Raw genomic sequence first — 23,891 nt, forward strand, 5'->3', positions numbered from 1 at the left:
CGATAGGAGGCCTCAGCAAATACTGAAGGGGTGACCTGGACGTGACTTAACGACCCCTTTTAAAGTTCTGTTTAATAAACTGGGTACAGCTGTTTGCTTGCCCCTTCTAATCCTCACGGCTGCCCTTGAGGTAGATATTATTATCAACCCTCAATTTAAGGAGCATAAACTTGAAGTTCAGAGAGGTCAAGAACTTCACCATAAACGCACTCAGCTGGGAGGGAGCCCAGTGCTGCCTCGCACCCGGGTTTCTGAGTTCAAAAGTAGTGTCCTTCCCCTAGCAGTATGCCTGGGGCCCATTCCCAGCCGCTGCAGGGCAGAGATGGAGTAAAGGCTGCTCTGAAGCTTAGAACAGTCTGGCTCCCCAAGCCCTTGGGAAGCGGCCTCATGGTTCTTTCCCTGGCCCTTCTGAGGCAAATCCCCCGAGGAGAATCGGCCTCTGAGATCCCTGAACGAGATGCTGTGTCAGTCCTGCAGCACTGGCTTGGCTGGGGTCCGGGAGCAGGGGGACCCGCCCCATCCCTCTCGGGCGAGGTAATTGTGGGGAGCCGTATGTTGACTCAAAACCGAGATGGCAGGGAGGGGCCGCGAGGGAAAAACTTTCTCCATTTTGGCCCTCGGTGATGTCGCAGTTTTTCTCCGCTCTGCTATCAGACGTGTACCCCCTTCAAACCGGACCCCAGGTGCCAAAGAGAGGGGGTCGGGCACTTCCCGGCTGGAGATGCTCGCGGCCCCGGCCAGCCCCCTTGGGGTCGGGCTCCGCAGAGAGGGAGGGGCGCGCGGCGCTAGGGGGAAGCGCCCGCGGCGAGATCGGGCGGGCGGCGGGCCCGACGAGTCACCCGGGGGTCCGGCAGGTGAGGGAGGCGGCGGGGAGGCGGCGGCGCCCGGGGAGCGGCGGCGGGCAGCGGCCGCGGCACCACGTGTCCGGCCGGGGCGGGGCGCCGGGGCGCGCCCTCGGAGCCGAGAGAGCCGCGGCGGTGGCGGTGGCGGTGGTGGCGGCGGCGCGTCGGCCCCGCAGCAGCCGCCGCCGGCAACCCGCGCCGGCTCAGCGCAGTGTCCTCGCTCCCGTGCCCGCAGGTGCCTCTTCCTGGACGGCGGCAGCGGCGGCGCGGGGACCCGGTGGGCAGCAGAGCGATGGGACCCCTCCGAGAGACCAAGGTGAGGAGGGCGCGTCGTGCGGGCGCGGGTGGCAGCGTCCGCGGGCGCCGGAGAGAGAGAGGGGAAGTGGGCACCGCGGGGCAGCGGGCGAGCCAGGTGAGGGCTGGAGGGGCGGCGTTCAGAGTCGCGGGGGATGGGGACAAGGAGGTGGTGGGGACGTTGGGAGGGCAGAGGAGCGTTTGCTCAGGTGATGAGACCCAGGAGATGGGAAGATGGTACTAGAGGAAAAGATTTGAGGGGTGGACATGAGGATTAAAGGATTGACTTTGGAGGGTTAATCCCGCCTCCTGAAATTGGGGATTTGGGATCTGGCTCTCAAATGATGTCCGGAGTGTGATGTGAATAAAAAGGATTGGGTGTTCTGGTGACTGAGAAATAAGGTCCCTTGCATGTCAGCGACCCAGCTGACATGTTCAGGGTCTGCAGTGTGCGGAGAGTGGCTGACGTGGGATACCTGCTGGGGGACTGATGTGCAGAACAAATCCCGAGGCTGGGTGCGGTTTTCGCCCTGGATGGGGTGGACGCCTGAGCGACCTCAGGAGTTCCCCGCGGCTGAGGCTTTCCCTTCAATTCCTGCACTGTGCAGACCTCCCAGAGGTGTTTACTTTGGCAGCGACCCTTCCTGGTAAGCGTCGTGGAAATGGGCAGGAGGTCATGTTTCCAAATAGTATTTGCTACCCAATGGAAAGGCCTTTTTCAGTTGCAGAGGTTGGAGGGAGTGGTGAGTTTTTTGCAAAGAGCTCCTCCTAGGAATCCATTTTAATAAGGCAGGGTGGTGGTGACCCTGAAAAGCACAATTTAAGATTCCTTCTGCTTCTAGATGATATACCTTGTTGCCTAAGGTTTTAGCCTCAGTTTCCTCATCTGTAAATAGGGATTTAAGTTGGGGTCCTCTCTATAGCCTGGGTTGTAAAGGTCAAATGGGATAATGGTTGGGAAACTCTTTGCAAATCGGAAAACCTTGCCAAAATATTACTTTTTATGCATTTTTAAAACCAAGGTATCGCCCTCTGTGTTTAATGCTGTGTTTTTTTAAGGAGAGAGAGAAAACTCTCTTCTCCTGGGTGTCCTGTAAGGAAAACAAAAGCCAAACATGGTGTAAAAGGTGGAGCCATCTTACTGGGTATTGGATTTTTGTTTGCTTTTCTGTTGGCAACAAGCCTTGTGTACCAGGATATTAATGAATAATTAAGATCCTGGCCGGAAGAGGAGGGATTTGAAACATAAGTCCGCATGATCTATCAGGAAAGAATTGTTCCAGGTATAGGGGTCTACTTAGTGAGCAGACAGGAAAGCAGAAATCAGATTGTCACAGCTAATTCAGGGAGAGCAAAATGGAAGTCTAGAGGAAATCAAGGAATAAGCCAGAGTGTGCTTGGAGTAATAAAGAGCCTTTGAGAGAAGCAGAAGCTTGAATGTGATAGAAAAAGCCAGAGTGGGAAGGTGAGTTAGGCATAGCATGGGTGAATGGAATGGCTTTCCTGCTAATGGGGGGAAGTGTTTGTGTGTGTGTGTGTGTGTGTGTGTGTGTCCACACTCAAGTATGTGCTCTTCAGTAGATTGGAAGGATTAGGTCAGTGGCAGAGTTTCGGTGTTCATTTAAGCAACCGAGATAAGGACTGTTCTGTGAAGATTCAATATTCAGAAATGTGATTTCTTAGACACTGAGCCCAGAAGGGACAAACAGGGGTTCAGAGGGGGAAACAAGTTTCCTTTTGTTTTCTTTTTAATGTCCAATTTTGAGAAGGAGCAGAGGGTGCAGCATCATGAGAAGGAGATTTCCCGAAGCCGAATTCCCCGTTTGATTCTTCGGCCCCATCTGCCCCAGCAACAGCACAAAGTGTCCCCAGCCTCTGAGTCTCCCTTCTCTGAGGAAGAGAGCAGAGAGTTCAATGCCAGCAGCTCTGGGCGCTCCGCGAGGACCATAAGCAGCAACAGCTTCTGCTCAGGTATAGTACCCAAGGAAGCCCCCCAATCATGGAGTGTGAGCTCTGCTGGTGCATTGCAAATGGACCGGGGTGTGCCCCTTAGAGCCTGGGTCTGCACTTCTGTTATTAGGATGAATTGTGCTAGGTTGCACCTTTTTGGCACTTTTGACCTTCACATACAGCAGTTTCATATGGTTCGACCCTGATGGACATTGGCACCTGTTTTTCTATGTTATTCTAGTTTATAATATACCACATGAAATCTGATTTTGGTTTCAATGACTGTTTAGAAAACGATTCCGTAATAAATCTGGGAAATGAATTAGCTTGCGTTTTTATAATAGCAACCTTTATAAAGCTGTGTACTTCTGATTATAGAATCCCCAAAGACAAAAAACAACTCCTAATGAATGAGGTCAGGATCAAGGAGGTTTATATCCCAGGGCCAGCCTGACCTTGTAGTTTAAAGGAAAAGAGCACAGGCTTTGTAATCTGCCAGACCTGATGGAATCCCTGACCTTTTCACCATTTACAAGCTGAATGACCTTGGGCAAGTGGCTTAACCTCCTTCAGCCTCAGCTGTTACATCCATAAAAGGGGATGGTAACATCAACCTTGTACAGTTGCTGTAACGTTGAATGAGACCGAAAGGAACTCCTAGTACAGTGCCTGGCTTATAGAGGTGCTTAATCCATGATGGTTCGTAAATAGATAAACTGGCGATGTCAGTTTGGGTGCATGGGTAAGGAAGTTTCCTTAAAGTCGTGAGTACATCTGGTAAAGGCACAAATCTCTTCATAGCTTCTGAAGGTGCCACTATTATCAATGACAGAGCCCATTACAACCCATTAAAGCACGTGACTTGGAATGACTTGTATTCTTTGAGAAGTATTAGAAAATTGGGTAAAATTTAAAAGAATGACTGTCTTCTGAGTAATGAAGAATGTTTCATAGTGGATAATTTTTAGGGTTTATTTAGGGAACATTTAATTAGAAGGCTCACACCTGTATGCAAAGGGACATGTGGATCAAGATGCTGTGATTAATTCCCAAATTTAGCAAGATAGAGTATTCTAATATTTTTAGTATCAATGTATTTTTTGAGGTTTCTTTAAAGTCCAGCTTTGGACTCCTTGCATAATTTCATGAAATAATTCTATCCCATGCATAAATTGTACATTAGAAATACTATGCTGCCAACTTTTTTTCCTCTGTAAAGCCTCAGATTTTCTGCTTGATTCTGAAAAAAAATTCTATCAAAATGCTATACCTTAAAGCTTGTTTCTTGCCATTGGTATTACATGAATCTAGTTTAAAATGGAGACCCACAGATGGTTTGCTTGATACTCTTGCAAGAAGGAAACACAAAGATACCTAGAACCTGGAACCATGTTTGCAGAAGGCAGTGCTGTTTGCTTGGACTCCATTTTGGAGCTCAGGATTCGCTCTGTTTGAGTGTGGATGAACCCAGGGGATATCATTTCAAACTGACACGCTTTGTTTACATAACTCCATTCCATATTTTTCCCTGATGTTTTCTCCACATAATCGTTTTCTCTATGACTGACTTCAGGGTGAGTAGTGTTAGGAAGAAAAAAAAAAAGATGGTCAAAACAAAAGAAAAACTCCACATATATTTTAGAAAATATATTAGGCAAACCAATAAGATTATTAACTTCGGTTATGACTCACTCTGCCCAAGACCTATTCTCAGATGATCTCTCCTCCCCAGGGACCTGTCTCCCGCTAAGGCCATAATGCTGTACATGAAAATCGAAAGTAGATATTGATCCTTCTGCCATTAACTAGCTGTGAATTGAGTGGCAGAAGCGCCTAATTATGAGCATCTGTAAACCTGTCTTTTTGTCTTGAGCCTCACATCCAGTCTCCGGATGGATGACTCTGTTCCTAGGCATCATCTTTCTATGTTGGTGCTTCCCCAAGGTTTGGGTCGGTGCCTTTCCTTCTTTGCTTTCCTTTCCTATGGAGCCCCCACAGGCCCCAAGACAGCTTTGAGTGCTGTGCTGACTAAAATTGACAGGAACCCCCCTTGGGGGCATGTTAATGATGCTTTAGGAGGTCAGTCGGTGGATGGGAAATAAATGGGATTGGTACTATGGGGAGCATTAAAGCTGCAGGCAGTGAGGTAGAGAATGTACAACATGTCCAACCAGCAGGGGGAAATAGCTCGTTTTAATCCAGCCACTTTAACACGGAGGCCAGAATATGTATTGGCTGCTTCATCATGGCATTTAAGTTAGAGAACAAGGTATAGGCAAACATTAAAAATGCCACCCTCTGCTAGGATTAAACTAAGATAATTTAGAGATCTCCTGTAGCTTCATAGCCTCACAGCGATCATTCTGCATTAGCTTGTGTTCTTTATAAATCATCACGTTCACTAATGCGAAAGGGGACGTGCAGGGTTAGGGGGAGTCTTACGATCAGGTAGTGAAATTATGGAGGAACACGATGCAATTTAATTTGAAAAGTACATTTTCAGAACTGCAAACTAGAGACTCTGTCCCCAAATTTTATCAAAGGCATTAACTGTGAAGAACGTCATATGTTCTAAGATCCTCAGTTTTTAAAAGAAGGATGTGGTGAGTTTACATGAAATTAAATTTACCTAATATAAAGAATTATCCTTCATTTTGAGAGTCTGGCATTCCTAATTCCTTATATAGTATATTATATTTTTATTTTATAATGTCGTAACAAAAGTCACAATGGTAGGTGGTGGTTAAACTTGAGCAAAACAAATGACAACTTTACGTTGGTGTATTCTCCACATTATGTTTTTCTTTTAATTTTACTGACCTGTGAAATGAAAAGACCGGGAACCGTGTATTTTCAAAGTGACCTGTCCATTTTTGCCTACTCTCTCCATTCCCTCCCCCACTCCACCGCCTTTCCCTCGTCTTCCCCTGGGAGTCTTGACAAGGAACATTTAATGACTTGATATTCTATATGCTAATTTGTATGTTGTATCTCTCTCATTGCAGAGGAAGGAGTTGTGTGTGACCTTTTGCAATTCATTTGGGGTGTATCCCCAAAGAGCGTTTCTTTTAATAGCTTCTTATTAACAGACTTTCTTTGCGGATATGCCTGTTTTGTGCACTTCCTCGGCACATACGTTTTGTACTCCGACATCGTTCTCCTGATAAAGCAGTCTATCCTTTACAGTGTGTATTTAGTCTTCGTCACTGTGACCTTAATTGGGCATAGTTAAGTTTGTATGGTCTTGGAGGCCAGGCCGTATTCTGTGTGCGTGGCAAGTAAAATATTATATATTCTTGGTAAATATTAACTAAAGTTAACAAAAAAGAAGAAGAATACATAAGGAAGTACATTTAATAGTAAGTCAATAGAAACAAAACATGCTTTCATGTCCCCTCTTTTATTATTTTTTTAACGATTTATTTATTTATTTTTAGAGAGGAGGGGAGAGAGAGGGAAACAGAAAGCGGGGGGAGGAGCAGCGGAAGAAGGAGGGAACCTCAGGCAGCCTCCCCACTGAGCGCTGACCCCCCCCACCCCCCCACCCCCACTGCAGGGCTCCATCCCACAACCCTGGGATCTTGACCTGAGCCAAATTCAAAAAGTTGGACACTTCAGAGACTTAGCCAGCTAGGGGCCCGCCCACTTTTATTTTTAAACAGTTCTTGTAACCAGTGGTTGAGAATATACCATCCCAGCATCTTCCTTCCCTCAACACTTCTGCCCCCTTGTTTCGTGTTTTAACACGTGTTCAAACCCCTATTTGTGATTTGTGTCCTCGGTGTGGCCCACTGAATGAGCCCCCCTGTCCATTCTTCTCCCTTCGCTTTGTTGGTAGCGAATTCTGTTTGTCATCCTGCCGTGAGTCCAGCCGCTCTTGAAAAAGCTCAGGACCTCGATAAGTCAGTCAGTCACCTCCGTCCGACACCTGACGCAGCAGCACGCTGTGCATTCCTCTCTCTTAGTTGAGGTAATAATTACCCCTTGAGGCTGGGAGGCAGATGGATTGCCGGGTTTTACTCTAGTTCTCCTTGGGGTGCCTTGTAAACATGGCAGGTGGAACAAATTATGTGTAGAGAACACTGGTGGTTTTATGGGAGACCAGTGATTTCTCAGTTATTTCCGTGTTGCTAATGGGCACACATAGATACATGGGCATGTTTGTGACTTAACCCATTAAACACATGTCCCGGGTCAATCCACTAACTGGTCGGATTCTAAGATTCTCTGCAGCTGAATCCTGAGTAAGGTGTTTGTGGAAAGTATTTTGTTTTTTACAGTGGCTGGGAAGAAATCCTTCTTCGAGTGCCAGTGACCTGGAGGTAATCATTGTTGCTGTTTGTGGGAGGAACAATTAAAGGCAAATTACAACCTGACTAGTGCCCTGCTGTGACATGACAAGACCTCCAAAAATTTGCCAGGCCTTGCCAAACAGAAATATTTCTGCTTTGCTTTTGTCCAGTTGAGGAAACTTGGCATCTGGATAGAGTAAACCTTTGAACATAATAATCAGAATGGAGATGAACAGCTTCAACTAAAGTGAGCTGCAGTACGGAATTATTCTATAATTGAATGCCTGCCAACCTGCTGTGAAGAAAAAAAAACAAAGACCCTAAGACTTTAGTATCATTTTAATGAGTAGGGGACCCAGGCACTATTGTGGAAGATGTATTTCAAGTGCTTAGCTTCTTCAGCTGCAGAAGTAAGTACCCAGTGATACAGATTACAAATGAAGGGCACAAGGGAAATAGTTCTTGAGGGAGTGGTGACTTCAACGAAGAGGGCAAGAGCAAAATTTTTTGCCATTTAATAACAGAAATACTTAGCAGCGGGGACAGCGAATGGTAATCACGATGAGATTAGAGCAAGCCTGAGAGCAGATTTATGGTACTTAACATGAAAATACTAAGATGGTCCTAAAATAATGGGAATTGTTTCTCAATTTCAGAGAACGGTGTTTGTCTACTTGTGAATCCTCAGGAAAACTTGTTTAAAATGCAGATACCTTGGCCCTACCCTTACCTATCATCACAGGATGGGAGGACCCAAGAATCCGTATTTTATAGGCTTTCCACATGACTCTTGTGTCTCATGAAGTCGGAACCTCGGTCTTTTGTGGTCTGTGTGGGTTTGGGAATTTTGGATGAGGGATGTGAAGGGTAATCCCCCAGTGGCATCACAAGATGAGGAAAGATCAAAGATGATAGAAGTGATGGCCAGCCAAGCTGTTTAAACTCAGGGCATGGCCCAAGGAAATTGCCTCCACATTCCCTGGAAATGATAGCTTCTCAACTCTGTATTTACAATTGCCGTGTCATTAGTCTTAGCATTAATATTCTTTATACCTACATTACTGATGTAACTTGTGTCCAAGTGTAGACAAGTAAAGGGGAAGGAGAAAGCATTTTCTTCCTTTATTTTCCTGTATGGATTTACCATCCCTAGCACACTTCTCTTCTGCATTTACTTTCTTTGGCATTAGGATGATTTGGGGTACACTGAAAGCAGGTATACTGGGTCCACTCTTGGTAAGTACCCAATGGACTCACTGGAAGAGAAAAAAAGAGGAACCGTAGCCTAGGAGCAACAGGACAGCCACTTTTCTGCAAGCTTCCACAAAAATGGAGTATCCAGTAAGCATTTATTAAATGCCTGCTGAGGATCAGAATTGTGCTAAAGCCATCATAATGAATAAAACACGGAGGTCGAAAAATCAATTACTGCCTTAAGCCTGGTGCCAAAAAATAAGTGGGATAACATATCTTTAGATGCAATTCCCACACGACTACCTTGACTCACCTGTTTTGTTTCCCTGTCCTTTTTATTTATGCCCACACTATACACACTTCTTCCTCATAATTGGAATCTATTGTTCCATTTATTTATTTATTTATTTTTAAAGATTTTATTTATTTATTTGACAGAGAGAGATCACAAGTAGGCAGAGAGTCAGGCAGAAAGAGAAGAGGAAGCAGGCTCCCTGCAAAGCAGAGAGCCCGACACGGGTCTTGATCCCAGGACCCTGAGATCATGACCCGAGCCAGAGGCAGAGACTTAACCCACTGAGCCACCCAGGCACCCTATTGCTCCATTTATTATCAACATTGGCCTCTCACATTTCACAAACCTAAGCATTCAAAGAAGTAACATAAATTAGCATGGCGCGGTGGATAAACATGAGCCTTGGCATCACAGACCTGAGTTCAGAGCATGAAATGAGACTAGCAAGGGCAGGCCACATCAGGAAAGGTTTTATGTGTTGCGCTAACCCAATCCATGAGATCAAGGATCTGTGCAGAAACTAGACTAGTAATATAGAGAGTGAGGCCATGTGCATAGATGACAATAGAGAGGACTCTAGACCTTGACAGCATGTGCTCCTTCTAACAGTATTCATAATTTTAAAAATTCAGGTTTTCGACTAACTCTGCCAGCTAAGTACCATAAATAGTCGAGTGTGGCTCATGGGCTGCCACTTGGCAATTCCTGAAGATCTTGCAAAGTCATGGAAGGGTTTTCAGCAAGAAAGAGTTGTGATTGAGAATTGAGAAAAATCTTTCTGATTGTGTGTTGGACAGTAGATGGAAGGAAGCAGGAATGATGGCAAGATGCCTGCCTGGTTTGAAGGCCATTTTGGCCGTCTCATTAAGGACCATAAAATGATATGGGAGAGGATTTCAGGGCTAGAACTTATGGGTCTTTGTCACCAATTGCAAGTGGAAGAGTTAGATCTAAAATTCCACTGGACATTTAGGAAAATTAGAAAATTTTCCTAAGGAAAAGTTAGATCTAAATTTCCACTGGATGAACACAAATGGAGCAGTAAGACTGAGGAGAAGGACACTGAGTCAGGTTGATGAGCCAGAGTAAGCTTTGTTGCATTTGAGATAAAAGGAAAGGTCTGGAGCTCCAAAGAGAAGTCAGAGATGTTGGTGGCTGAAGTCCAGGGAATTGATTATATTACCTGAGGGCGGTGCCTGGAGAAAGTATAGAGGCCCATGGCTAGACCTCTGAGATAAAGCAAGAGTAGACAGAAAAAGGAAACCAAAGCACCAAGAAGGAGTTCAGAGAGGAAGGAGGAGAGTCAGGAATGATCGTGTCTCTAATCCTAAGGAAAGAGATTTAAGAAGAAAGTAGCCAACAGCTTCTGATGTCACAGCAACACTAAGGAAGAGGTGCACTAAAAAGTATTCAAGAATAAAACCACTAGGTTATCAGTGATCTTAGGCAGAAACAATCCCACAAAATTGTCGGGATGGAATCCAAACTGCATCAAGCTGAGATGTGAATGGGAGGTGACAAATAGAGTGTAGACAACTTTATAAAACAAACATAACTGGAGTGGGAAAGAGGAAATGGAAAGGATGAATACCTACCATTGACAACGACATGGATGGAACTAGAGGGTATTGTGCTAAGTGACATAAGTCACCCATATGTAGAATATAAGAAATGGAGCAGGAGGAAAAACTGGGAAGAAATCAGAGAGGGAGCCAAACCATAAGAGACCCTTGACTTCGGGAAATAAACTGAGGGTTGTGGGTAGGGAGGTGGGTGGCAGGATGGGGTAAGTGGGTGACGGGCATTAAGGAGGGGTATGAGGTGTAATGAGCACTGGGTGTTATACACAACTAATAAATCATTGAATACTACACCCCCCAAAGAATAGTGTTGCACTTATAGGAAAGATAGGACATTTATCGAACGACAGGTTATTTTGATAAAGTTTTTAGGCTGAGGGGAAATAGACAAGAAAAGAAAAAAAGCCACACACAGACACACACACATGGGGGGCAGGGAGAAAGAGAGAGATTCGCTTAGACTAGAAAAGTGTTAACTTTGTATCATGACTCAGGTGGACCCAAAAAGACAAGTATAGGAAGAAAAGAAAGGCTGGATGTGAATATAGGTAAATGTCAGAGCCGGGGACGTAGCTGAAGGATACATTTCACAGTTAGGTTAGGTGCCCCTTGATGCTTCGCTGTCATACCACATGACCAACCTGGTTTTTAAATTTGATATTTAGTTACCTGAATCCCCAGTAGACTATACACCACATGAAAGCAGGAACAGTAGAGTTCCCTGCCTTATACCAGACACACAGCAGTTGCTTAATAAGTATTCACTGAAATTTGGTAGAAAGCACAATTACGAGAACAGGAGAAGTATTTTCACTCATTTAATAAAATTTATTGAGAGCATGTACTGTCTTTGTAGTTGGGAAAATGAAAAGCTAGAACAGTACCCAACACTCAACTTAATGGGCTTATTAAGTGAAAGAAACATTCCTGTCCTTGAGAGTCAAAAAGAGTAATCTCTCTAATAGAACCATGACTCCAGGGCTGTGGGTAGCTAGGAGAGAGATCTCTTGCTAGGAAAATCAGAAAATGCTCCACTCACGAACTGGCACTTGCAAGCCATGAGAAAAACCGGCAGCCCAGTTTGGAGTAAAGAAGGAAGTTAGCACAAAGCCACACACCCACATTTCCCAGGACCACAACTAGACATGAACCACCACCCCACCCTACTGGGATGCTTTTGAGAAAGCGCCAGTCTCCTCCCACTGACCCAGGGAAGGGAGACCTGGTGCACTTCAGGTATGCAGGGCTGCTGAGTATGCCTGCATTGGCAGGTGGCTTTGCCGGCCCCGAGCACACAACTGCTCCATACCTGCCCTGCCGCTCAGCTTGGCTGTCTCCTGCTTCGGAGACAGAGTGCAGCCCCTCTCCTGCCGGAGGGGAGAGAGACACCTGCCCCGCTGTTCCTCACACAGCTGGACAGAGTGCCCTAGGTACCACTGCCTGGGGTCATATCCTCAGGCTGACTGTCTTTTTTTTTTTTTTTTTTTTTAGTTTTTATTTGAGTATAGCTGACATATGTTCCATTAGTTTCAGGTGTACAACATAGTAGTTCAGCAACTCTGTACCTTACGCTCTGCTCGCAAGTGTAAGCGCCATCTGTCACTACGCAGAGCTACAATAATACCATTGAGTATATTCCCTGTGCGGGACCTTTGATCCCTGTAACTTGTTCATTCTGTAGCTGGAAGCCTATAACTCCCACTCCCCCTTCACCTTCTTTTCTCATCCCCCCATGCCCTCCCTTCTGGCAACCACCAGTTTGTGTTTATGGGTCTGAATGACTGCTCTCTCTTTTTAGGGACCCCAAAGCAAGCTTTCCAGTGCAGACCAGTGCTCAGCTGTGGGCTCATCTGGCTTGCACCCTCATCCCTACAGAAACTCATCCTTCAGGCTTTTCCTGGCTCATGTGACTTTTCCTGGGGCTCCTCCTCTTTTCTGGCTGGCTCAGCCTTTCTTCTGTCTTCTTTAGTGTGGGTGCTCTTAGAGTTTGCTTTCCTCGCTGACACTAACCTAACCCTCAGAATTCTTGAGTCTGTGGACCCTAACCCACCCTTCTATTTATTCTAAGGTGTTTGTGAGGATTATATTTTTAATGCTAATTATAGTACTTTTTAAACTCAAAGGTAATAAAAATGTGCAAACACATTGAATGGATGTAATCACATCTATAGGATTTATTTTGTTTTGCTTTTTGTCAAAGCAAGATCATGCTATATTGATCTGTGATCCTTCCTGTTTATTTGTTAAGTGAATATTTATTGAACACCTGTTGTGGGCAGGATACTATCCCAGGAGCTGATCTAGAGTGAGGGACAATCATGACAGAATTCTTGCCCTCCTGGACCGGGTGTCCAGGCAGTGCCTGTCCATGTCACTGTTTGTCAACACAGGAAAGTCCCCTCACTCATTGTGATGATGTCACGTAGATCACCCCGGAGAAGGCCATCATGTCTTCGGTCATTCTTCCTCAGACGGACGTTTTGTCTGTGGGCTTAACCTTCAAAATTCAGAATCTTATTTTATGAGTATCACTGGAATTAGGCTGGTATATGAGCATATTTCTCTGTCTCTCTCTTTGTTCCCTTTTTTAAACAAAGTAAATACCATGATACACATATATTACATATATATTACACATATATACACATATACACATATATGATACACATATATTACCTAAGACAATTTTTTTCAAATAGAAAAAACCCAAATGTAGCAATTGCAGGAACTATGAGTATTGTTTTTTCCTTAACTTTCGTCCATTTGTATCCCTTACTCCTTCCCATCACTCTGTTCAAATTCTCAATGTGAGAAAAATAGAACAGAAAGGGAGAAGATTTACATTGCTACAAGACAGCTAACTGTAGTTCAGGTGTCCTTAGAATGGCTTGCAGTGCCCTTGTTATAAAGTTTTCAAGAGATTACAAGATAGCTTCTTGATCCGTGTCTCTGCCTCTCGCTCCTCTTCCTCCTGATCCTTCCAGTTCTCTTTCCGTCTCCCTGTCTCCCTCCCTCCCACCTTCTTCCACCAGGGAACCCAAATAAATAAATAAATAACAGAGTCTTTAAGAAGGCGTGGTTTAGAAACTGCAGATAAACTCATATTGCTAAGGAGAGAGAAGGTCAGAGGTATTAGAATCATGCCTATTTCGGAAAGATCATAACCCTACAAAGGACAGAGCAAGAGAAACGGAAGCTTGCAGGACAAGAGTCCCTCCCCAGAGTCCCTGCCAGGGACACCTGTCTTGGGGCAGTGACACAGCCTCCCTTTTCCCTAGTTTCCACACCAACTCCTCCCTCACCAGAACTCCTCCAGAGATCCTTTCCTCACACCGCATTAACTAATTGGACCAAGATGTTTTCCTTTCCAAATTCCTTCCCCTCTGGTTGCTAACACAAATACAACAACTTGAAGTTTGGTTAAAAAAACAAAAGCAAACAAACAAACAAACAAAACAAGGAGAGGCCCTTGTTTCCAAGACAGTATGAGTCCTGTGAAGAAATGGAGGCTTGCCTCCCTTTACTTCATCCTCCTCTACTGCTGAGGGCGGCACCAGAATGACGTGTGGGAGCACTCGGAGCTCCAAAATAGCTCAGAAATCCCGGGAATGTTTACATGTGAGATGATTATTTTGTCTCCAAGAAACCAGGGAGACATTCATTAAATAATTATTCCAGTCTCCATTTTTTAGATGTAGGTGACAAGTTTCGGTGGAAGGGCTTCATTTGCATTCATTCCTTCCCCAGCTCATTTCCATCAGCTCACACATACAGTCACTCGAGTATACACACCTTTAAAAGAAAATAAGCTGCCTTTGACCTCTCATCTCCTTGTGCCTGCCATCATGTTTCTCTGCTTCTCTTCACAGCAAAACTCCCATCATTTGCTCTTGTCAAGGATGTGGGTGACCAGGCTGGCAGATCTTTCTCTTGTCTGCCCTCATTTTCCTTGACTTCTCAGCAGCACTCAACACAACTGAACTAGCATCTCTGTTAGGAAGGATTTTCCTCCTCAGCTTCTGTGGTTCCAAACCTCTGAGGTTCCTTCTGCCTCTGGAGTCACTCCTTGGGCACCATTTCTGGCTCCCCACTCTCCCTGTCCCCATAGTGTTACACTGCCCACTTCTCCAGTCCTTCCCAAGGGCGGCCATCTTTAAGTTGCTCAGCCATAGGCTGGTGATGTTCCCAGCCTGTCCTATTCAGCTGCCTACTTGATATCTTCAAGGTCATTGTTAATTTGTGCCTCAAATTTAACATACCAAAAACAGAATTTTTTTTTTTTTTTTAAGAGAGAAAGTATGAGGTGAGGGAAGGGCAGAGAGAGAGAAGGAGAGAGAAAATCTCAAACAGATTCCACATTCAGCACAGAGCCTGATGCAGGGCTTGGTCTTGCAACCCTAAGATCATGACTTGAGCTGAAGTCAAGAGTCAGTCATTTAACTGACTGAGCCAGCCACGCGCCCCTCAAAAACAGAATTCTTGGCTTCAGCCCCTACACACTCATAAACCCATTTTTCTCCAACTCAGGAATGACCACCGTGGAATAATTGCTTATGCAAAAAACCTTAAAAACATCCTTGATCTCTTCCTGTTTTTCATTATCATGAGTTAAATGCTTTGGATTATTTTTCCAAAATATATCCCAAATCCATCTACTCTCCTCAATTTTCCCTGCTACCAGCTAGTCACACCACCGTCATCTCTGATTCCCACCGTGCCAGGGGCCTCTGCAACTTACTCGCTTCGGTGAGTTCCTTCCTCAGCCACAACATAGGGGCTAAGAAGGAGGCTTTGGAGTTAGGCTGTTTCGATTCTTACCAGGGCTCTCCCACTTACTGACTGCAACCCTGGCAGGTGGTATAAATGCTAGTACTAGTTTTAGATGCCCTCTGCAAAGCAGGATGATACTACTGCCTGTCTCGAAGGGGTATTAAACTCCGTTAAGTAAGACTTGTGTTAAGTGTTTAGAACATGCCTGGTACTTAGTAGGCACTCAGTAAATAGCCAAACATACTAGCACTACTACAGTCTGTTCTCCACAAACCAAACTGTTGTCATCTGCTTAATGCACATCATGGCTTCCATCACATTTAATAAACTTAGGATTCCTGGTCTAAGATCCCGCATGTGCTCAGGTGTCTACTTCCCTTCAGCCTCCTCATCAGTCCTCTCTCCCTCTCAGCCTTCCTGGCCTCCTTTCAGTTTCCTCAATGCACCAAACTCCTTGTTGTTCCCCCTGCCTGAAATTCTTTTCCTTGCCTTTTCCACAATTAGTTCCTTCTCATTCTTTTGGTCTCAGCTCGGGTTACCTCCTCAGGGCCTTTCATAACAACCCGTCTAATGAAGTGCCGTTCTACCCCCCCACCTAGCTAATCTATATGATATCAACCAGTTTTGTTTCATTAACAGTACGTGACCATGAAATATCTTCTCTTTCTTGTTTTGCTTGTTTATTAACTGTCTCTTTCCAGCACCAGAATGTAAACTTCAGGACTAAGCTCTTAGAGAGTCTTGGTCATCATAACATCCCTAGTATCTAGAGAGCTACTGGCACGTAATAGGAAATCAGTAATTATTTGTGGAAGGAATGATCGGTTGGTTGGATGGGTGGATGGATGGATGGATGGGTGGATGGATGGATGGATGGATGGGTGGATGGATGGATGGATGGATGGGTGGATGGATGGATGGGCTTCTTGCACTTCAACATTGACTATTGGGTACTGTCACATTGCATCATACTGAAGCAAAATTGGTGTAGAGCCTTATAGACTAGTGAATTCTCACTCCAGAAAGATGCTAAAATTAGGTAAAGGAATAGAAGTTCAAGTTTTCCTGTTCAAAACCTAGAATGCAAAATTATCTAAATGACAAACATTATATGATTACTGTGTTGAAGCAAGAATATTGGAAAACTAGAACCAACTAGAATTTTCTTGCCTCAAATTTTTGTGGCCTGTTTATTATGGGATGGCTTCTCTCTAACAGCTTCCTTTGTCTGTTTTTAATTTGAGCCTTCCCAGAATTGCTGCTGTTTCCTCTGGAACAAACATAGGTAAAAAATTTTAGAAAGAAACTAGCTTGTAGTGGTGGGGAAAACAAGGACTTGAGAGTCAGAAAAACCTGAATTTGCATCTTGAGTCAGTTACTTAGTTAGCTGCGTGACTGTGGAATCCTTAACCTCTCTGAGCCTCAGTTGCCCCACCTATAAAATAAAATATTATAAAAAATAAGTGTTATGTGATAGCTACTTAATAATTACTTTTCTTATTTTACCTACATCCTTTCAGTGCATTTGAATGGTTTGTGGTAAGAATTTCACAGGGTTCAGATTAACAATGAGTTTAGGCTGTGACATTTTATCTCTTTCAGACCATCTTAAGAAATGTCAGTATCTGGAGTAGGAAGAATACAAACACCTATACCAGTGTTTAGCACGTAGTAGATAATAAATATTTGTTGAATGGATAAGTAAGTGGTCTCTAAGTGCTTCGGTCATTCATGAGAATCAACTAGATTTCCCTATAGTTTAAAGTAATGTTTCCTTAGAATAGCAATGATTTTTTCCCCCAAAGTATGCAACGGAAGATTGAACAGCATCAAACCATAACTGAATGTTTCAAGACATTATGGCACAAAACCACGTTTTCTTCTGCCTGATGTTATTTTTAAGTACATCTTCTGGAATTGTTTAGTTCAGCATTTTGGAAAACAAATGAGCTCTGAGATCTAAATTCAAAAGTGAACCAGAAGTTCTAGAACTGTTTCTTGGACTTTGAAGAAATATTTTATTTGTGAACTTCAGAATCTCATGTTTTATTCTTTTATGTAATTGGTGCACAGATACTCAAGTAGATACTTGGTCATCATAATTGCCACCAAAAGTTTAATGACACTGGCTGGTAAGCACTTCAGTTAAATATCAAGAAATTATGTAATACACACACACACACACACACACACACACACACACACACACTTCAGGCAATCTTAACATTTTAAAAATGTGGATTTTAAAAGTATATATGCACAAAAGCATATATATATTGATTTTGCAGAAACTATTCATTGCTTTCAAAATTTTACCAAAAAGCATTACAAAGTAATGGGGAAAGAATAGATTTCCTAAATTAAAAAAAAATAATAATAATAAAGTTAATATTCATTTTAAAATGAATGCCAGATGGATTAAATTTATTTATTTGGTTTTTTGTTTTTTTTTTTTTTTAGATTATTTATTTATTTATTCATTTGAGAGAGAGAGAAAACACAAGCAGGGGGAGCATCAGGCAGAGGGAGAGGGAGAAGCAGACTCCCCGCTGAGCTGAGAGCCTGATGTAGGGCTCCATCCCAGGACCTGGAGATCATGACCTGAGCCAAAGGCAGATGCTTAACCATTTGATGCACCCAGGCAACTGAGATGGACTAAATTTATATGAAGAGTGAAACTATAAATATCTGGAAGAAAGTATTAGTAAATATTTATTTTTTTGGAGTGAAGGATATTCTAACATTGGAAGAGGGACGCCTGGGTGGCTCAGTTGGTTAAGAGTCTGCCTTCAGCTCAGGTCATGATCCCAGGGTCCTGGGATAGAGTCCTGTGTTGGGCTCCTTGCTCATCGGGGAGCCTGCTTCTCCCTCTGCTTGCCTCTCCCTCTGTCTGCTGCTCCCCCTGCTTGTGCTCTCTCTCTCTGACAAATAAATAAATAAAATCTAAAAAAAAAAAAAAAACTGGAAGAAATCACAAAGGAAAATATGGAGAAAATACAAAGGGTTAAATGTCAAAACATTATAAATTAAAAACTATATAGGGATTTCTTACATATTGATAAGAAATCCTTAACATCTTAGTAGAAAATTGTCAAACTAACAATTCATAGAAGAAGTTAAAAAGGCCAGCAAACATATGAAAGACATTAAGCCTCACTAATAATTATATATGTGCAAACTAAAACATCAAAAATATGTTTTTCATTATTAACTTGGCAAAAATGCAAATAAATAGTATCTAATATTGGCAGGACTTTTCTAAGTGGGGTATGTTCATTCAATAATAAGGAGAATTTAAGTTGTCTCTTTGAAAGTGTCTTTGAGACTTCTTTGAAAGCTTAGTAATTCCATTTTGGATATACATTCTATGAGATAATAAAATATTTGACCAAAGATGTATTTTTCTTTTTTTTTTTAGAGATTATTTATTTATTTATTTGACAAACAAAGATCACAAGTAGGCAGAGAGGCAGGCGGGGGGGGGGAAGCAGGCTCCCTGCCAAGCAGAGACCCCGATGTGGGGCTCAATCCCAGGACCCTGAGACCATGACCCAAGCTGAAGGCAGAGGCTTTAACCCTCTGAGTTACCCAGGCGCCCCTATTTTTTACTTTTTGTTTTTGTTCTTTGAGAGAGAGAGAGCTTGCATATATGTAAGTGGGGGTTGGGACAGAGGGAGAGGGAGAGAGAGAATTCTAAGCAGGCTTCACACCTAGCCTATGAGCCCGACGTGGGGCTCAATCTCACCACACTGAGATCATGACCAGAACTGAAATCAAGAGTCGGACACTTAACTGACTAAGCCACCCAGGTGCCCCCAAAGATTTATTTTTAAAATGTGTTATTGAAACAATTTCAGTAATAGTGACAAAATTGGAAACACCCTAAAAAACAAAATAGAATTGATTTTTAAATGATAACATTTACATCTATTTTAAATAAATACTCGCTCTAAAATAATGTTTTTTGAGAAATTAAATAAAACATTTTGAACCTTTTAAAAACATACTCAAAAACATAATATTACAATGAATCCCCATATACTGCTTATCTACTTTGTCCAGATTAAGTAATGACAAGATACCCTCATATTTGCTACATTTATTCCTCTTTTCTTTTTTTTACTTTGCTGAAGCATTTTAAAAAGCAGATCTCCAGACATCATGTCATTTCATGTCTACTTGCATACCTCAGCCTGCATTTCTTTAAAAACTGGACATTTTCTCACATAATCATAGTGCCATTTTCATTACTACACAATTAACATAATTCCTTGGTATGATAGAGAGCATCGAAATAGCCCCAGTTGTCTTGAATGTGTCTGTTTGCTTCCTCGTAGCATTTAACCCAGAGGCCAAGAAACTTTTTCTGTAAAGAACAAAACAGTAAATATTTACGACTTTGCTAGCCAGATGATCTGTGTCACAATTATTCAGCTCTGCCATTGTAGCTTGAAAGCCACAGTGAACAATATCTAAAGGATTCAGCATGGCTGTGTTCCAATAACATTCTATTTACAAAAGCGGGCAGCAAGCAGAATTTGCCTGCAGGTTGCCGCTTGCCAGGCCCTGATTTGACTCATTACTCTCTGTTCTCCATATATTTTAGAAGGTGGACATTAGCTTTAAAGCTTGGTTAGATGTAGGGGAAATTTTTATAGCAAGACAACTTCATGGGGAATGCTGTGCACTTCATCTGGCATCCCGTCAGAAGGTACATAATGTCTGTTCTCCACCATTGGTGATGCTGAGAATGGGTGCAGTTGGGTAAGGCCTGATCCCTTCACTGTAAATTCTCTAACAGACTATTGTCTAATGGTTTCAGCCATTCTGTGTATTATCTAAGTCAATTGTTTCATTAGAAATAATTACAAAATAGTGACTTTCTGTTTCTATGATTCCATCTATTTTCATTAACCAGAAGCTTCTGTAAGGAAGAACTTTGCAACATCCGTGAGGGATTTCAGTTATACTGAAATATAATTTGTATAGGAATGGTTGTTCTTTCTTTTTTTTTTTAAGATTTTATTTATTTATTTGACAGAGAGAGAGAGAGATCACAAGTAGGCAGAGAGGCAGGCAGAGAGAGAGGGGGAGGAAGGCTCCCCGCTGAGCAGAGAGCCTGATGCGGGGCCCAATCCTAGGACCCCGAGACCATGATCTGAGCCGAAGGCAGAGGCTCTAACCCACTGAACCACCCAGGCGCCCTGAGGAATGGTTTTTCAATCAGGATTTATACTAGTTCTTTCTTTCCTTTTAATTGCCGAATTTCGACACAAAGAATGGGTCCCTGGGTCACTGCCAATGATTGCCAGTGCATTGGGATTCTTTTAGGTGGAAAGGGTCGTTCTTTTCGTCTTTAGTTTTTTTTTTTTTTCTATAACCATGAGCTCACAGATTTTTTTTTTTTAATATCCAGTGGTTATCAGTCAGTTGCATTAATTATTTGTTCTTTCCGATGCTCGAATTATTCTCTCTTTGGCCAGTATGAGCCCTTTTCATTGGCTCCTGTCAGTCTTAAATAGCTTCTTTCTTTATAGCCTAACAAGTTCCAGGGACAAGTGCTCAATAACAGAGTAATGAAACTGAATATACTATATGTGGAAACAAAGCACAAAGCAAGTGAGCAAGTAGACTATATGCATAATTAAAAGATCAATAATATTTTTTCTGGGTACTGCAGTTTCAGGAAACTGTTATCTGTTTATGTTCTCTTTCCTTCTTTATACTCTTCTGCACTCAAGCTAGACCCTTTGCGTTAATTATTACTTTGACAATATCAAAGATTAAATGAAAATTTTAACAACCCCAACAGATTTCTTTTAATTTAGCAAGTTCCTTTAGTGCATTTAAAATAAGATACAAATTATTTTAAAAGATACACGTTTTTTCAGAATTGTAAGTAGAGTAATTGTACAATTATTCACTATATGGCATGTTCTCAAAGAGCTTGTCATGTAAAGAGAGAGGAGAAATAGATTTAAAAACATTTTTTTAACAACCTGCAGGCTACAACAGATGCCTGTTTCTCTCATCTGTCCTTACAGATCTTAACTTTTTTTTTTTCCTGAACAACAATTTGGAAATTATTTAGTAGGTACATTTCTTATAGCGCTTGAGAAGGGCTGCAACTTCTGGGACTTCCTGGGTCCGTGAGTATTCTCTGTGTATCCTTAAACTTGTGTGTTGACAGGGGCGCCTGGGTGGCTCAGTCGTTAAGCGTCTGCCTTCGGCTCAGGTCATGATCCCAGGGTCCTGGGATTGAGCCCCACATCCGGCTCACTGCTCCGCAGGGAGCCTGCTTCTCCGTCTCCCACTCCCTCTGCTGTGTTCCCTCTCTCGCTGTGTCTCTCTCTGTCAAATAAATAAAATCTTTAAAAAAAAAAAAAAAAAAGAAAAAAAACTTGTGTGTTGACAGATTCAAAGCAAATGAACAAGAACAAAAATGGCCTATTCCTTAGTATATATCAAGGATGAAATGTAAATTAGTCTCCTTTACTATGGATGATGATCAAAAGTAGACTTAGTAAGGGCCAGTGTTACCCGTGTCCCACCAGGGACCGTCCTGGGCCCATTGAAGTGGGATTTAAAATTATTGACCCCAGAAGGAAGTTCTCCTATATTTCCAGATGGATCACAATGTGTAAAACATGAAACATGATCCTGTTTTAGGGTTTTTGGTTTTTTTTAAGATTTTATTTTATTTATGTATTTGAGAGAGAGAGAGAGAGAGAGAGCGCGCGCGCGCAGGATCGGGAGAGGGAGAAGGAGAAGCAGACTCCCCGCTGAGCAGGAGCCCAACGCAGAGCTGTGTCCCAGGACCCTGAGATCCTGACCTGAGCTGCAGGCAGGCGCTTAGCCGGCTGACCCACACAGCCATCCCTGTTTTATGTTTTCCTTTTCTTAATGAAGTTATACTTACCATGAACAATGAAGAAGTGTAAAAGCTCAATAATGTAAGCACCAAAGTAGGGTGTTTGTGTGTGTGTGTGTGTGTGTGTGTGTGTGTGTATGTTTTAAAAGAAAAACTCCTCTCTCCAGAGACTGAAAGTCTTCCACATGCTCTTCCTAAAGCCTTGCTGCAAAGCTTCCCTCTGCCAAAACCAGGCCAAACTGTTCTTATTTTTCTCAGGCATTTTTCTGGAAATTTAAAACACTCCACACTTTTTTGGGTAGGTCATTCAGGATTTCTGTCATTTCCTCTCTGAAATAGTTTCCTCGTGGTGTCCTATTAAAATTTTTTTGTCATTGATAATTTCTTTATACTAACATAATAAAAACCATAATTATACATATTGTAATTATAAATCCATGGATTCCACAGGACAAATCGAGCTAGTAGCAGCAGGAAACAGGAGGCATACTCAAAGGGTTTAACCAAAGTGGGCTTTATAAATAAATCTGTTTAATATGTGCTTGGTCCACATGTAGTTTGGCACATGGTAACATTTAGACATGAATAACCGAGGGGCATCTACTTGGCTTTAGTCTTCTTAGAGTCTTGGAGTAAATGTGAAGGAAAAGTATTTTACATAGAATTTCGGGAAGGAGTATTACTCTCATCTGGACTAGGAGTCTGCTTCCAACTGTGACCATGAAGTTAAAAGGGACGAGGAGAAGAGAAGGGAGGGGGGGGAGGGGAAGGGAGCCTTAAACAAGACTTGTCGAAAAAATGACCACTTTTTCAGTGCCACACAGAGGAAAACACTGCAGGTGTCCTGGGTTACCAGATGACTCCCTGGTCCATGAACCTTTGTTGCCTTAGCTCTGAGGCTTACTTTGCATAACTTAAAGTTTGTTCTCTGTAGTCGGAAAATCAATGGCCCTGCCCTTTCCAAACTAGATACCTGGTTAGTGTTGATCTCATGGGATGAAACTGGTGAATACCCCAAATTTCTCTGATAACACACTGATTTTCTTGAGTATGGGTATGCTTGACAAGCTTGCCGTCCTATAGGAGTTGTGGGTTGTAAGTGATATTTACCGAGCTCTGTTTCCTTATTTATAAGCTCCATTGGTATGGGGGCTGGGCATAATGTCTGTGGGCTGGTTCAGTGCCAAGATGTAGTTTAACCAATGAATGATCATGTCTTATTCCCATTGTTTCTCTCTCAATATAAAGCACAATACTAGACAGTTGTTAAGAGATGTTGGGGGAACACCAGTTTATGTCATGATCCAGATGCTGTACAAGGTGCTGAAAGTTAAAGGTTTATTTAGGTCTTCACCTTCTCAAACCCTTCCCCTGGAGATACTAGCCGTAAATATTGATGATTTGTAAAGCACACATTCCAGGTTAAAAAAGAAAAAAAAAAGTTGCTGCTGCCTTCCCTAAAGTGCCACTATTCTAAATAATTTCAGGTCCCAATTTTTAACCACACCCTAGCACTTAATTCTTGACATTATTAAAAGCGTGGCTTATACATATTCTTTCTCCTTTAACTCTGGGGAAATGATAATAGAACCAACAAAGCACATTTGCTTTCTATTTACTTAAATTATAATTTTGACAGTGTTTCTTCAATACTGGAAATCGTTCGATTTTGTCCCCTTGAGTCTGAGTGTTTTCAAGAAAAATTGCTTTTCAGGTTAGAGACTCCGAAGCATGGACTTTTATTTATTTGGACCCTCTCTCTTTCAAAAGAAGTAATTTATGGAAGTGACTCATAAGGAAATA

General features: G+C 42.7%; 1 protein-coding gene across 3 annotated transcripts in view; it reads left to right on the forward strand.

Moving 5' to 3' along the window:
• Positions 1-962: 962 nt before the first annotated feature.
• SYBU (syntabulin) overlaps positions 963-23,891 on the forward strand; it is a 74,349-nt gene continuing 51,420 nt past the window's right edge. Inside the window, exons 1-2 of one of the 3 annotated variants that reach the window (XM_080800694.1) lie at positions 963-1,158; positions 2,903-3,107. In XM_080800694.1, the coding sequence (XP_080656820.1) occupies positions 1,135-1,158; positions 2,903-3,107 (229 nt within the window). In that variant the 5' untranslated portion in view covers positions 963-1,134. Of the gene's footprint in view, positions 1,159-2,902; positions 3,108-7,634; positions 7,789-23,891 lie in introns of those variants that run through there. The other 2 variants (XM_080800696.1, XM_080800695.1) reach the window with 2 other exon arrangements.

Source organism: Martes martes, assembly GCF_963455335.1.
Source record: "Martes martes genome assembly, chromosome: 4".
NCBI classification, from domain to species: Eukaryota; Metazoa; Chordata; class Mammalia; order Carnivora; family Mustelidae; genus Martes; species Martes martes.